The sequence below is a fragment of the Cibotium barometz genome, chromosome 38 (genome assembly GCF_041138505.1).
Source record: "Cibotium barometz isolate CiBa-2024 chromosome 38, ASM4113850v1, whole genome shotgun sequence".
NCBI classification, from domain to species: domain Eukaryota; kingdom Viridiplantae; phylum Streptophyta; class Polypodiopsida; order Cyatheales; family Cibotiaceae; genus Cibotium; species Cibotium barometz.
Genome location: NC_141083.1, coordinates 21,485,461 through 21,500,870, shown reverse-complemented (window position 1 = coordinate 21,500,870; position 15,410 = coordinate 21,485,461). Strand labels below are relative to the sequence as shown.

Sequence of the window (15,410 nt, the reverse complement as noted above, 5' to 3'; positions counted from 1 at the left end):
GAGTCAAGACTCAAAAGTAAAAACAATGAAACATAGCTAAATGATAAATCATAGAGCCTGCAATGCTCAATCGGAGGCTGGAGCGTGAGAAGTACTGGCGTCATGATCATGGCTGCCTACATGACCAGTCTGAAAGGTAGTTGCATCGTCCTCTGGGCTCTATTGTTTCTCCACCTGCTCATTTCCCTCCTCCTGCTCCATCTCCCACCGAGTAAAGGGATCTGCCTTTGCAGTTGTACCCTTGCAAAGCATTCTTAAGTTTGCGGTTGGAAAGACAAGATCATTGGCCTTTTCTAAACCAAGGCAGTTCCTCTTCTTTGATGCAATATGACTGTAAGAACTCCAAAGCTGCTCCAAACAAGGGGAGCTTACAGCTTGATTGAGAATGCGGATAGCCAAGTGTTGCAGCTCAGGCCCATCTAAACCATAGTCTTCCCACCACAAAGCAGTCCCAACCTTCAACCTATCCTCTTGTGCATCCGCACACCCAAAAGCACCACGAAAGGACCTGTATGTAGCAAGCTGGTCTCTGATTTTACGCCTAATGCCTCCATCTGGCACTAGACGATCCAAGATGCGCCTCCATCCATCACCGACCTCTCTGTCACTCTCCTGTCCATTACGCTGAAACTCAGGTCCATATTTGTAGCTGGATGCATAGGAGTTCCACCTCGTCACACATAAGGAACGAATCTCCTCATATCTGTCCAGTGTCCTCATCGGGCTCTAACTATTGCAACTTCTCTATCCTTCTATCCATTGTCTTACACCTTCCCGATGCATGGCTGCATAGCATCTACAAGCCTCAACAAGTCGACAATAGGCCTCACCATAGCATCAATGCGTTTCACATCCTCCCAAAAGGAAGTGCTCTCTGCATGCTCCCTACATAATATGCCTATGGCTGTCGAAGCCAATGTAGAAGTGGTGAACTTGTTTCTGATGAAGAGCTGCCTCAATGCACCACTGCACTCCCTCAAGCGGGCCAACATCAAGAAGTTGAAGACAGATCGGGTGTTTGAGTATTTGAGAAGTGAGAGCCTTGATTTCTTGGAGAACTCGTGGCGGAGGAACTGGTGGTTCAAGACAAATGTGACCATTTGATTGGCCTTCTCAGTGATTGGCTCAATCCATGACATCTTTCCAATATCCTTTAAAAGATTGTTCAAACAATGTGCCATACAATATGACCCAGTCAAGTGTGGATACATGCCCTCAATAATAGCTCCAGCTGCCCTATTTGTAGCCTCGGCATCTGCAACAAAACCCACCACACATTCCGGGCCTAGCTCAATGCCATTTGCTACAAGCACGTCCGCACTCTTCCCTGTCCCTGAGGCATCATGTGAAGCAATAAAGTACATCTCGCCACGGGAATATGCAACGAGACCATGGATGGACCGCTTTCGTGTGTCACTCCATCCATCTGCCATGAGTGACACTCCATCCATCTACAATGAGTGACACTCCATTCTTTGCCCATAGCCGCTTTGTGTTCTCTGCAGGTTGCTCAACAAGGCGCTTCTCCTTGTCGAGCAATGTGGGGGGTGTAGTTTGGACCATACTCCCCAATCCTCTTCACCATAGCCTTGAAGTACTCGGATCTGATTACAGAAAGAAACAAGTGATCTTTCAAGAATGAAACTTAAAAAAATCATGTCAAGAGGGAAGAGTCAAGGCTTACCTAGCAGTATGGAAAGCAATATGGTCATGGAAGAAGAAACGAGCCACAACTGTATCAACCTCTTCCTTCTTCTTAGGATCCCAAATTCCCTCAAGTGTACTCTGTCGCCGCGCAGCTGTGGGCATCACAAAGGAACCTACACCATGTGGCTGTGGTGTAGATGTGGTAGATGCACCCCCTGACCTTGAAACAGACCCCTCAAGTGGTGTCACAAATGCTGCAGGATCCATAGCCATACGTGCCGGCCTTGCAGCCCTCAAAGCCTCATGCCTGACAATGCGCTCAAGAAGCTCCCTTCTCTTCTCCGATGTGATTCCCGTGCAAAATCGAACCTTGTGCCCGGACTTATGCATAAGGTGGGCTCTCACTTTGTCTGACCCACTCTCGTCCACCTATAGGGGCAAAGCTTGCAAGACCTCGGGCGTGAACCTCCTCCACTTCCAGGGCGGTTGGCATTAACCACTAAAGACCCAATGGGCCTATGAGACCAAAGTGGTACAATAATGTCCATGGCATATCTCATCATGGAATGGAAAATAAAACGGAATGAAAACATAAATATAGCTCTCTCACTGGGGTGATACAAAACTGTCCATGGAAACTCGTCATGGAATACTAAGAACATAAAAACATGAGAGAGAGAGAGAGACAGAGACTCGAGAGCTCTTAAGGCTTAAGGCTTAAAAGTTAAGAGGCTAGAGAGAGAGAGAGAGAGAGAGAGAGAGAGAGAGAGAGAGAGAGAGAGAGAGAGCTCTTAAGGCGTAAGGCTTAAAAGTTACGAGGCTAGAGCCTAGAGAAAGCTTGCGGGTTGAGAGAGAGAGAGAGAGAGAGAGAGAGAGAGAGAGAGAGAGAGAGTGAGGGAGTGGGAGAGAGAAATGAAATGATATATTAACGTCTTCAAAAGGCCAAAATGACCTATGAGACCAAAAAGGTTACAACAATTGGTGGATCTGATACAATGTCTGTGTAAGAAAAGCTAAAAACAACTAACTGAAACTGAAATAACTGTGAGGAAAAGTACGGTACTAGGAGCTCCTAATGGATAACATCTGGGAGGAAAACTCTAGCAACAAAGGTAAGCATCATACGCATCACTATCCAAAGATGTCTCTCATCGGTCGATGGCGGATATCCTCAATGTCCTCCATGGTGAGTACTCTGACTGGACGTCTCCCATGCCGTGCTAGTATGGTCCTGATCCTCTGTTGTAGTCTCCGCCGGTGTCGAGATGGGCCTCATCTTGGGGCGCCTGGACCGCCCCAGCTCTATAGCCCGATCAATCAGTGTACCTCTAGTGCGGCTATACTCTGGGGCTAGCTGCAATGCCTGCTGGCCTGACTGCTCAATCTCTGGTCGAAAGAAGTCTGTAATCTGCCTCTGTAGGTGTGTCTCCCTCTCTGATCCCGTCCCTCTCAAGAGACCCTCTCTATGTCTACGAAGCTCCAGCAAGTATAATCCGAGGCATCTCTGATCCTGGTATCTCATGACTCTAGAAAGTGGTCCGAAACCCTCTCTAAACAGGCAGTGAAAACGGCCTCGTATCTCATAATATACTGGACAGTGACATATGTAATGTAACTCTGTCTCTGGCTCCATCTGGCATAGCTGACAAATCCTGGCCTTAGCTGGTACTCCTCTGAATCTGCCAGTCTCAATCTCTAGCTGGTGTGAGGATGTGCGCATCTGACCAATAACACACCGTACCCCATGAGAAAGATGAGCATCCATGTAGTTGGGTCTAATCACAAACCCATCCTGCGTGAGCTGGAGAAGATGATCCCTATAGAAAGCCATCTTCGTACCAAGCTCCTGTGTCGGCTGTATCCATGTCCTCCTAGTGTCTAGCTGAATCAAGTCCAGCTGAATCAAGTCCTGCCTGATAAGTCTGGTAATCTCTGCCCGTGTGAGAGAGAGGGAGGGTGCATCCAGGGAGTACTGAAATGGAGGTAGCCTTTCCATACTAAAGCCATGCAACTGGAACCAAGCTCTCATCTGTGCATACCAACATGATCCGTCTCCCTGTGATGCCAACTGTCGTGAAGACTCCAGGGCTAAGCGAGCATATCTGTCTCTAGGGAGAGCCCAAGTGCTATGTATAAAGGAGACTGATCGAGTGAGTGCCTCTACCACCAATGGGGGGCCAGCCATCTCTGCACGGATAATATCATGTGGTACGGAGGCCTTGGCCCTAATCATCCGGGAAATCATAGAAACCAAGGGCCTCTCCATATGTCTCCATCCATCAGTGCTACCAGCTCGGCTGTGGTGATCCACTGAGGGTCCCCATATCTCCACTCCATACAGCATGGCTGAAGTGACCAAAGTGTCAAAGAGCCAGAGCTTTGTTCGAGGTTCGTGAAACTGAACCTGCGAACACATCCTCTCTAGTCTCCCCATGCTGCATAAGCTCTGGTCAATCTGGTCTCCGCTGCTCTCCTCAAGGAAAATAGTGGGCCACTGAAAACCACACCAAGGTAAGTATATGCATCTGTATACTCCACTTTCTCCTGACCATATGTAAAGGTGGGTACTGACCTCCTAACCCACTGTGCTGTGGTGTTAAACATCATCACCTTGGTTTTACCAAGGTTAACAGACAATCCACTGTCCTGTGCAAATGTGTGCAATGCATCCAAATGACGCTGCATCCCCTCTGGAGAATCTGAGATCAGCACAATATCATCAGCATACAATAACAGCGGAATCCATGTCCCTGCTAGCTGTGCTCCTCTGTCACCCTCCCGCTCTACATAGTCTGAAACCTCATCCACGTACATCCCAAATAAGGTGGGAGAAAGGGGGCAGCCCTGTTTCACTCCAATAGTGGAGTGAACCATCTCAGATATACCCTGAGTAGTACGTACCTGTCCCACAACTGTCCTGTATAAAGCCATGATTCCCCAAATCAGCTCTGTGGGCACTCCCATCTCCTGTAGTCTGCGCATCAATCTGGCTCTCGGTACTGTGTCAAAGGCTTTGCGGAAATCCACAAAGCAACAATAAATCCTCCTGCCATATAATCTGCCCTCCTCAATAATAGCTCTGAGTGTCAAGATATGGTCAAGAGTGGAGAAACCTCTCCTGAACCCTGCCTGCCTTGATGCACGTATGCCCTCTCTCTCTGCCCATCTACTCAACTCCTGCTCAAGAACAGATGCATATAATCTAGCCAATGTGTGACCAATCATGATGGTACGATAATTCCCAGGAAGCATGGGATCCCCTGACTTGAAGATAGGCACAATCGTGGACATATTCCAAGTCTCAGGAAAACCCTCACACATGGCTCGGTTAAACATCATAGCAATAAGCTCTGCAAGCATATCTTGGCATGAATAAAGTGCTCTGCTACCAAACCATCATGATCATATGCTCTCCCAGTCCTCATCCTATCAATAGCTTTCTTTACCATCTCAGCAGTAAAGAAAGCACATGTCTCTGGGCATGGCTCCGATGGGTCTGGCAGGGGCGGCTGTCCTGCTGCTGTGTACAGGGATGCTGCATACTCACCCCAAATCTCTGTGGAGGTAATGGCTGGTGATGGTGAATGCTCATGAAATAGTCTCCATGCCTCGCCTGAGTCCCGACCCATAAATAACTGATACAAATCCCTCTCTAACTGAGCAAGATAAGTCCTCGTCTTCCGTCGCACTAGGTGCCGGAAGGTAATCCGTGACTGTCTGTGAGTGGTAACACCCATGAGCACGTCTCTTTGTAATCTGATCCTCATCTCTCTGCACTCCTCATCATACCAACTGTTCTGGGGCATGTTCCCAGATCGTCTCCGTGTAGGCTGACTATGGGGATATGCCTCTAATGCTGCAGCATGAAGCGTATCTATCAATATCTGAGTGAGCTCATCTAATGGCCGTCCCGGCTCCTCGGCACATAAGCGTCTGTATATCTCATCCGTGTACATGGTGTCAGTCTCCCTCGTAAAGGTATAACGAGTGTGTGTGGAGACCTGTCCCAATGGAGCGGTGCTGAACTGAAATGTGAGAGTGAAGGACAAGATAGCATGATCCACTGCTATTCCAACCGGCCTAGTGCCTACCATAAAATCCTGAAAAGAGGGAATGAGACTGGGCTGAGCCATAACATAGTCCACTGTACTAGCACCATGCCTATGTGGAAAGCAAGTGAAACCGCCCGATGTCGGGAATCTCTGTAGGCCATTCAGGATGGCCAATCCATGTGCAGTCCCCATGTCTATCAAATACCGCCCATACACTGTATGTTCCTCATCCTGTGATAGTCTAGATAGGCCCATATCCCTAACATCAAGCTCCCTCAACATCTCCTCTGAGGTATCATAAAATACTGTCTGGTTATGGGCGGTCCTGGCATTGAAGTCCCCCAGGAGAATGATGTCACCATCCCTGGAGAACTCCCAAATATCATCATCCAAAATAGAAAAGGGAGACTGTCCGCTAGGTGATGCATACACTGATGTACTAGGAGCAAAATAGCATATAGCAATGTAGAGATATCTGCCCGTCTCTGGCCTCAGTCTAACCCACATGTACCTAGCCTGCTCATCTCTGCGGACTATATGTATCAGTGGCTGTAGCTCCTCTCTAAACAATACTGCCACTCCTCCTGAGCCCCGTCCTCTATGCTCTGAACGAGTCTCCTGTCTACAAGCTGTCTCCCATCGGTATCCACTAACATGTGGCATGGACTGTCCAGGAGCCTGATGCGTCTCACAGTAGAAGATGATGTCCCTCCCAGTGAAACTATCCTCAAAAGCCCCTACATCAAGACGTAGAGATCCATTACAATTCCAAGTAGCAACTTTGAGTGTAGTCCCATAGGTCTCGCGCCGTCATGAAGAGCACCTCTCCATAATCACCACTCTACCATCTCTATAGAAGGCCACTTTCCCTTTCTCTCGGGCTGCCCTTATCTCTGGCATAACTTCTTTCATGTGAGCAAGTTGCGAGAGTGTGAGGTCATCTCCAAGAAATATTCCCGTCTTCTTGAGTGTAGGACGTCTCTTCAAGAAGTCCTTCTTCGCTTCCATGGAGGGGAAACGAATGATAAGTGCTCTCTCCTTAGAAGATTCGCCACCACTACCTTCTCTCTTCTTTCCCACTCTCCATGCCTTTGTGTGCGTGGCTTCAATGCCCATCATAGGGAAGAGCTCCTTGGTTTCCCCTTCCGCATCATCACAGTCTTTTAGACCGGACACTCGTACATGTAAGGCCCGGGTCTTCCTCCTTTGCTCCTCTTCAAGGGTCATGTTGATGATGGTGGGAGTGGGGATGGGTGGCGATTCTTTACCTTTCCCTTTCTTGGCGACCTCGATCCATTTCTCCGCCTCGTCCATCTTCTTTTGTGTCTTTGTGATCACCTCCACCCATGAAGATGTCTTCTCTTTATGTTGCTCCTCTTCCTCTCGAATGATCCTCATTTGCTCCTTGATGGTATTCAGCTCTTCAAGAAAGGAGGGCTGAAATTTTCCATCCTCAAGATTGCTTTTTGAAGTGGCTGCCAACTCTTTTTTGAGGGCTGAGATTTCAGCCGCTTGACTCTTAGCATGCAATTTGGCCTCCACTAGTTCCTCCTTTAAAGCTGAAATCTCAGCCTCTTGCTTGGAAGATCTCTCTTCGAGCTCTTGGATTTTGTCAAATCCCTTCTCGAGTTTGGAGAGGCGGTTTATGATTGCGGTGACGGAAGAGTCGACCATCTTCTTGTTTTCTTTGATAATTGTGCCGAGCTTGTCCTCCATCTTCACGAGCTCCTCTTTAAACCCGGTCTTGCAGATTCCCACAGTCAATGGACTGAAAATTAATCCATGACACAGGAGCAAAACAGCAGCAACGGGGGGGGGGGGGGGGGGGGGGGGGGGGTTCAAGTAATGTAGGGAAAAGGGGGGAAGAGAGGAGAAGAGAGTTATGTTGCTGCCTTGGGGGCCTGAGGAAGGGTGGGTGGCAAAGAAGAGGGGGCAGGGGGCAGGGCGGCGAAAACAGGAGAAACAGGGAAGGGGGGGGGGAGGCACAGGCGGGCAGCGAAGAGAGAGAGAGAGAGGGGGAGCGCAGGCAGGCAGCGGGAGGGGAGAACGAAGAGCGAAGGGGGGCAGCGGGAGGGGTGGGCGCAGCTGGAGGGGGGGGAGAGCGGGAGGGGTGGGCGCAGCTGGAGGGGGAGAGAGAGAGAGAGAGAGAGAGAGAGAGAGAGAGAGAGTGGCCCGTGGGAGAGGGAGTGGGGGAGAGGGAGAGAGAGAGAGAGAGAGAGAGTGAGGGAGTGGGAGAGAGAGAGAAATGAAATGAAATGATATATTAACGTCCTCAAAAGGCCAAAATGACCTATGAGACCAAAAAGGTTACAACAATTGGTGGATCTGATACAATGTCTGTGTAAGAAAAGCTAAAACAACTAAACAACTAACTGAAACTGAAACAACAACTATGAGGAAAAGTAAGGTACTAGGAGCTCCTAATGGATAACATCTGGGAAGGAAAACTCCAGCAACAAAGGTAAGCATCATATACATCACTATCCAAAGATGTCTCTCATCGGTCGATGGCGGATATCCTCAATGTCCTCCATGGTGAGCACTTTGACTGGACCTCTCCCATGCCGTGCTAGTATGGTCCCGATCCTCTGTTGTAGTCTCCGCCGGTGTCGGGAGAGAGAGAGTGAGCTTGCTGCTTAAGGCTTAAGCTCAAGAGTGGGGAGAGGGAGTTGGGCGGCTGGCCAAGAGTGTGAGAGTGGGAGAGAGAGAGAGAGAGAGAGAGAGGAGAGCTCAAGCCTTATAGGTGGCTGAAGGCTCCAAGGCTCATGCATGGTGCGGGTCATGGCAGGCCACAGTGCCAATGGGAGGAAACGGGCGCAGCTGCCAGCCACCAACGGGAGAAAACGGGCAGAAGCAGCAGAAAAAACGGCGAAAAACCAGCGAAAAAAAAGCATCCGTTCCAGACCCGTCCCCGACAGCACTCGCCTGTTCGGCCGTTCCCGGGACGCCGTCCCCTTGTGACGCAGGTGCCCGAGGCGTCCCACCCGTCCCCAGACCGTGTTGGAGCACCATGACGTTTTGGGACGGCGTTTCCCCCTCCGTCCCCTGTTACTATGACTAGACAACCAGAGATCTGGCCTTGCTTCCAACAGTGGCAGTTCTGAGAAGAAGCTGTACAGCAGATAGGGATGTGTGCTGAGATGACTGTACAGAAGGTGTAGGTGCAGGTCGTCAAACCTTTTGCCAAGTAGATCATCAAAGAGAAGGCGCCTTCGTGAAGAAATCGTTCAAAACGTTGGAGGGCAAATGAGCGTGGCTCACTGTAATGCGCCTGAGACAATCAAGGCTCTTTCTCTTACTATTGTGTTCACATTAACGAGTCCTTTAAACAGATGGCAGCTTAACATACCATTCACTTAGCATAAAATGAGAGGAGACACTAGGGCCCGAATAGCCCAAACCCCCCTTAGGAATCCTCTATTCCAGAAAGAGTATTTTACAGATACAAGTATGAGCGTGCCTTACAGCCACTGTCCTAACTCACTCTAAAATGGGAGGTCTTTGTGGGGTGGTTTTGCTAAAATTTCAATGTTGTGATTTTTTTCTTTTCTTTGTCTAGACACACTAGCTCTCAAATATGAAATATTGTCGATGTAGTGTCTCACTACTATTGGCTACATAGGCAACTACATGATACTATCTCCATCTTTTGTGGTATTAGACTGGCTTTCCCCCCCCCCCCCCCCCCCCCCCCCCGAACAGCTTTTTCTCCACAAATTTTTGCCTATGTCTGCTCTGTGTGCTTTTCAGGTAGACGATTCTTTGAAGAGCTTGATAGAGATAATGATGGACAGGTAACTCTTGAGGATCTGGAAGCTGCCATGCGCAAAAGAAGACTTCCCCAACAATATGCACGTGAATTTTTGCGTCGGACAAGAAAGCACTGGTTTGCAAAGTCTTTTGGGTGGAATGAATTTCTCTCACTGATGGAGCAGAAAGAGCCTATGATGCTCCGTGCTTATAATTCATTGAGCCTGAGCAAGTCTGGCACGCTACAGAAGAATCAAGTGTTAATCTCTCTTCGAAATGCTGGGCTTCCTGCAACAGAAGAAAATGCAGAAGCCATGATGCGATGTCTCGATCCGGACATAAGAGGCTCTATTGCATATGGGCAATTTCGAAATTTCATGCTACTTTTGCCACCTGAGCGACTTGGAGATGATCCACGGTGAACTTGACTTTTGTGCTTCTGAAACTAAACTGTAATTGCTCAAGATTTTGGGTTGTTTTGATATCTCAGTCACTTTTGTGCTTCTAAAACTGTAATTGCTCTGGATTTTGGGTTGTTTTTTGACATGGCTTTACAGTATGGGGGAACCATTATTTCTATTTGTGTACATACATGTGTGTGTTTTCATAAACTTGGCTACTTCAGCATATTTGATGCTGTCCTTGCATTTGCACCAAAGCGTGGATAGATATTAACATGAAATTTCAGATGCTTTTTGAGTTCTTAATTTATTTTCAGGCAATGTCTTCTTGATGCAGGATGGTGTGGTTTGAAGCTGCAACAGTAGTACCGATGGCTCCCCCTGTAGCAGTGCCAGCAGAAAGTGTGCTGAAGTCAGCTCTGGCAGGGGGTTTGGCTTGTGCTCTTTCTACATCCTTAATGCATCCTATCGACACAATGAAGGCATGTTATCAATCTTGTATCTTTACTTTTACCAGGGCACGGACTTGATAGATAGTGTTTCAATCAAAGCTTTGGTCTTGGTCAAGCTGCTCTTTCTTGGGTAATGCAGTATTCAAAATACAAATTTAAGGCTAGAGATCACAATACACCAAATCACTCCACGAATACAAATGCTATTCTCTTCAACCCCCTGAAGTGTAGCTGTGAGAGCCAGCAATCACACTTACCTCATCACAATGTTCTGAGCTGTTATTGTTGTGAACCTTGAAGAGCTTGAACTGATCACAGCCTAAAACGATGTCGGTGGTTCCATTAATCCCATTGGCTTTTGGTTTGTGTGGTCTCAGGTATGTTGTCAGGTACCGTTGTGAAATTGTAGGGTTCACCTTTGCAAATTGAGGCATTCAGACTGCAAGGAAAGGAACTAGAAAGGTATAGAGCTTGACATAGATTGACCACACTGTACACAATGCTGGGTCTCAATGGCCAAGTGTGCCCCTTTCAGAGTTGGGATGAGCATGAAGCAATCGTCTCTCTCGCATATGACACCCTTGCCCCTCTCCTAGCACACATGTTAAACAGAGCTTTATGCCATGGCTTCTCACCTTCTTGGTCCACTAACAGCATCACCCCCATCCTCAAAGCCGGGGTTCCCATCAGATTCTGGAAACTACAGGGGACTAGAGGATGTGACTCCTCTCTGCACAGGTAGTAGAGTCGAGTACACAATTGAGTGAACTCTTCTCTGCAGGTTTTATAGTTGACCACACAGTTGAGTAAACTGTGTTCTCATTGGCCAAAGCTTATGGATTTGTGTTAGAGTCTGATCTCAGCTCTATCGCGGCAGAGATGAATGGATATAGGGCCCCTGGCAGGCTGTTTTCCAGAGGACATATCCCACACTCAACCACATTTTCACACTGAGGGTCATCATATAGGAGGCCAGATCCCAGAGACACCGGGTTTACTGCTACTTTGTGGACTTTCACAAAGCTTTTGACATTGTCCTCCGGGCACACCTCCTTAGGCGCCTACAAGATTTTGGTGTACCCTCAGAGTTCATATGAGGCATCACCGCACTTTATGAGTCAGTTACTTGCCAGGTCAGCTCTCCAGGAGATATATTACTGGAGGTCACTAGCACTGTTAGGGTGAAACAGGACTTCCCTCTTTCTCTGACTGTGTTTGGATCTACATTGATGAGATTTCCAACTTCATTGATAGACTAGGTGGCAGAGGCTCTCCTCTAGCAGGCACCTTTGTCCCCCTCTTGTAGATTATATAGTACTTATTTCAGATTCAGCCAAGGGACTCCAGAGGCACTTGGATGCATTACACACCTTCTGTGAGTAGCGGGATCTTAATAGTTAACCTTGGGAAGACCAAGGTGATGGTCTTCAACGCGTTGGTGGTCACTCAGTCTGCATCAAGATATCATTTCACGTACACGAGAGATGTAGTGGATATGGTCACATGTGTGGGAGTCTCTTTCACTAGTCTGATGTTCAACATGCACCTTGTAGCCTAATGATGTTACGTTCTGATTGGCCTAGGGTTAGGTTAATCTGGGACTAGGGATGAGTACTAACCCAAGGTTAGGGATAGGGTTAACCCAGGATTAGGGTTAAGGGCTTAGCTGGGGTGTGGGGACTTGGAGGGTTCACACGTGGGCTAAGGGCGCTAGTAGGTGTCAGAATACGCAGCGGAGATGATGAAAAAATCTGGAAACACAAGAGCAAGCACAGTGCAGAAAATAGACAGCACAAGAGAAGGTGAGAGATAGGCGTGCAACGCTGCTCTATATACACAAGATCCCGGAAATACAAGATACAAAGTGGCAAGGGGCTGTGGGGCCATTTTATATGACCCCAAGAAGGCAGTCGGCCTGCTCTAGGACAGCCGACAAGAGTCCATATCTCCATGACCAGCATAAACACCCAGTCGGCTAGGTGTGCTGAGTCGGCCAGCATCAAGGTGTCCACGACCTGTCACACACAGTCAGCTAGCACCAGCAATCACACAGATCCAGTCGGCCAAGATAAGGGTCCTCCTGCCACCGTAGGGCTGCCACCCAAGCCACAGAAAAAATAGGAAAAATGGGGGAAAAATATGGGGAGTGAGGAAAAATGAGAAAACACCTAAAAGGGCGGGCACACCCACAACAGAGGCCTTGGTAAATAGGTATAGACAGGAGATGACGTCTAACACCCCCTCTTAGCTCCTGGCTGTGAAACCATCCCCAGGGAGCTGGAGTGCCGCCAGAGCAACGCCTGAGATAGCGACTTCGTGAAGAGGTCTACCGCACTGTCCTCCGTCGAACATAACTCTAGCAAGATGTCATCAGCAACAATCTTTTCACGAACAAAGTGCCTCTGGATGACCAAGGATTCCACCAATGGAAACCCAATCCTGTCTTTGCAACCTCACCACCTCACAAGCAGCATCACTAGTAGCCCGGTACTCTGCCTTTGTCGACGACAAGTCAAAAGATGACTGCCTCTTACTATGCTCCAGAAAAGTGCTCCTGGGCCGGAAGTAGATCTCCTCGTGTCTGAATATCCTCCCCAAACTGAGTCACTTCAACCGTGGAGTCGGACTCCATCCATCAATCCCCCTCCTATGTAAAAGAGTCCATGATCCTTCGCATGCTACAGAAACCACAAGATACGCAATCCTGCCTCCCAAAGAGGCATCTGCAAACACGAGCTCAACAGCCTCATCAGGAAGCTCCTGTCCAATTTAGTATCCATCAACCAAATCAATGAACCATTCTACTTCTAAGTCAAAGAGGCATCATACTGCTCACAAGGATCAACACCTGTTACGGTGGGATGCCAAGTCTTGGAAACCTGCTGAAGACCACTCAAGGCCTTCGGAAACCTGTAACCAACCCCCTCTGAATCCGAAACCACAAAGCCTGGAGAATGTGCGACATTCACCTCCTTCTGCAAGTAATCAACTCCCACCTGCCTGGCTTTCCAATAGGTCTCCGTGGAAAGAGCTTCCTCATCTACAGGAGTTTCTTTGTCTCGAATACTACGAGACATCAGAGCATAAGTTACCTGTAAAGTTTCTTCTGACTGACGAACACGAGAACTACCAACATCTGTATTGGAAAGTTCCTGCCAACTGCTGCCATCAACTGGCAAGCTATCCACCATCTGGTCTCGGAAAGCCTGCACCTGCAGCGTATCCACCCTTAAGTGGCGATTACCAGACTGCCACTCATCACAAAACTGAGGACTTGGGAGAGAGAGTGCTGAAAGTTTGTAAACTCCATTCTCCACTCCGCCTTCCCAAAGTAGCTGGCCTGTTGCTTTGTCCCGGAGAGCAACAAAATGCTCATCAAATTCCACCCGTACGCCAGTCTTGCAAACCTGATGCACTGACAATAGATGAAAACCAAGTGACGGAACATACAACACCTGGGAGGAATGCTTCCCCTATCTGCCATCGGGAACTATCTCCAACCTGCCCTCACTATGAACTGGGATAGTGGATGTATCCCTAGTAAGAATGTGACCAGAATACCTGCAGAGATCCTGTAAATCTAAACGGGAAGGAGTCGTGCCTGGAAGCACCACTGTCTAGAATCCACTCCCAAGTATCCGTAGTGGCGAGTCCTCCAACCTCCTCCCTGCTTGAAGAAAATGAAACATCGGTGTCCATCACCTCCAGGTGCACAAATGTTGGAGTCTTCACGATTGCTGTTGAGGATTCTTCACCCTTCTCGGTGTTCCACTTGGGACACTGCCTCCAATAGTGGCCTTTCTCGCCACAATCATTACAGGTCCTCTCTGCCTTCAGTTTCTCGCGGTCAGAGTCGGACTTCTTCTCAGAAGACTTCTCCGATGAAGCCTTTCGACCGTTGGCCAGTTAAGGTCTCCGAACCTCCGCCCTGTGGAGGGTTCGAGAATCTTTCCTCCTGGTCCAAGACCATGGGCACAAGCTCCTCCCACGTGATGGTGCTGAGCCTGCCACTGGTAATCAAAGACGAGTAGAATGTTGAGTACTGAGAGGGCAAATGCGACAGCAACGTTATGGCCATGTCCTCCGATGATATCTCCTTCCCAGCCTGAAGAACTTCCTGCTGAAGAGTCTACAGCTTGTAAATATGCTCCCGCATCGTCGACGACTTTGCAGGGTTCATAACCTGCATCTGTACTTCCAAGGAAATCCTCTTCATGGGCGATACCCTGTTATAAAGAGAAGCCAAATGCTGCCATATACCTCTGGCCAGCGTCATATGCTTTATATGATTGATTACCTGCGGTGTGCAGTTGAGGAAGATGAATGAACGTTCCTTGGCATTGACACGATCCCACAACTGTGCCTGTGCCTCCCGGTCCTTACGAATCGACGGTAACTCCCCTTCCTCTACCTCCGGCCATGGAACCCCAACAATTATGAAATCAGCAAGGTCGTAAGACTCCATAACAGATTCCATCGTAACCTTCCAAATGCCGTAGTTATTCTTGTCCAAGTGACGGTCCACTGGGAACGTGGGGAGTGTCGGGATCTTCACATGTCTCTCAACCATCTCAAGCATATCTGCCACTGCGGGGATGTAACTGAAAAGGGTGCGTGGGTGGGAACAAAGAGGAACTTACACCTGCAAGTGGCTGTCCAGCAAATCAGCCTGCCGTCCTCTTGCTTCTCCTCTTCCCGAATAGTCCACCAATCAGCAACACAGTCCCCCTCTTGCTGAGACAACTCCCGAGAACTATCAAGAGCCTAGGGCTCTGATACCATGTCAGAATACGCAGCGGAGATGATGACAAAATCTGGAAACACGAGAGCAAGCATAGTGCAGAAAATAGACAGCACAAGAGAAGGTGAGAGATAGGCGTGTAACTTTGCTCTATATACACAAGATCCGGGAAATACAAGATACAAAGTGGCAAGGGGCTATGGGGCCATTTTATATGGCCCCAAGAAGGCAGTCGGCATGCTCTAGGACAGCCGACAGTAGGCCATATCTCCACGACCAGCATAAACACCCAGTCGGCCAGGTGTGCTGAGTCGGCCAACATCATCAAGGTGTCCATGACGTGTCACACACAGTCGGCCAGCACCAG

The 15,410-nt window shown here is 48.6% G+C and overlaps 1 protein-coding gene across 1 annotated transcript in view; it reads left to right on the top strand.

Moving 5' to 3' along the window:
- The window catches only part of LOC147616469 (calcium-dependent mitochondrial ATP-magnesium/phosphate carrier protein 2-like), an 81,466-nt gene that overhangs the window by 32,123 nt on the left and 33,933 nt on the right, over positions 1-15,410 (top strand). The window contains exons 3-4 of the mRNA XM_086777538.1: positions 9,450-9,867; positions 10,188-10,332. Of these exons, the coding sequence (XP_086633664.1) occupies positions 9,450-9,867; positions 10,188-10,332 (563 nt within the window). The remainder of the gene's footprint in view (positions 1-9,449; positions 9,868-10,187; positions 10,333-15,410) is intronic.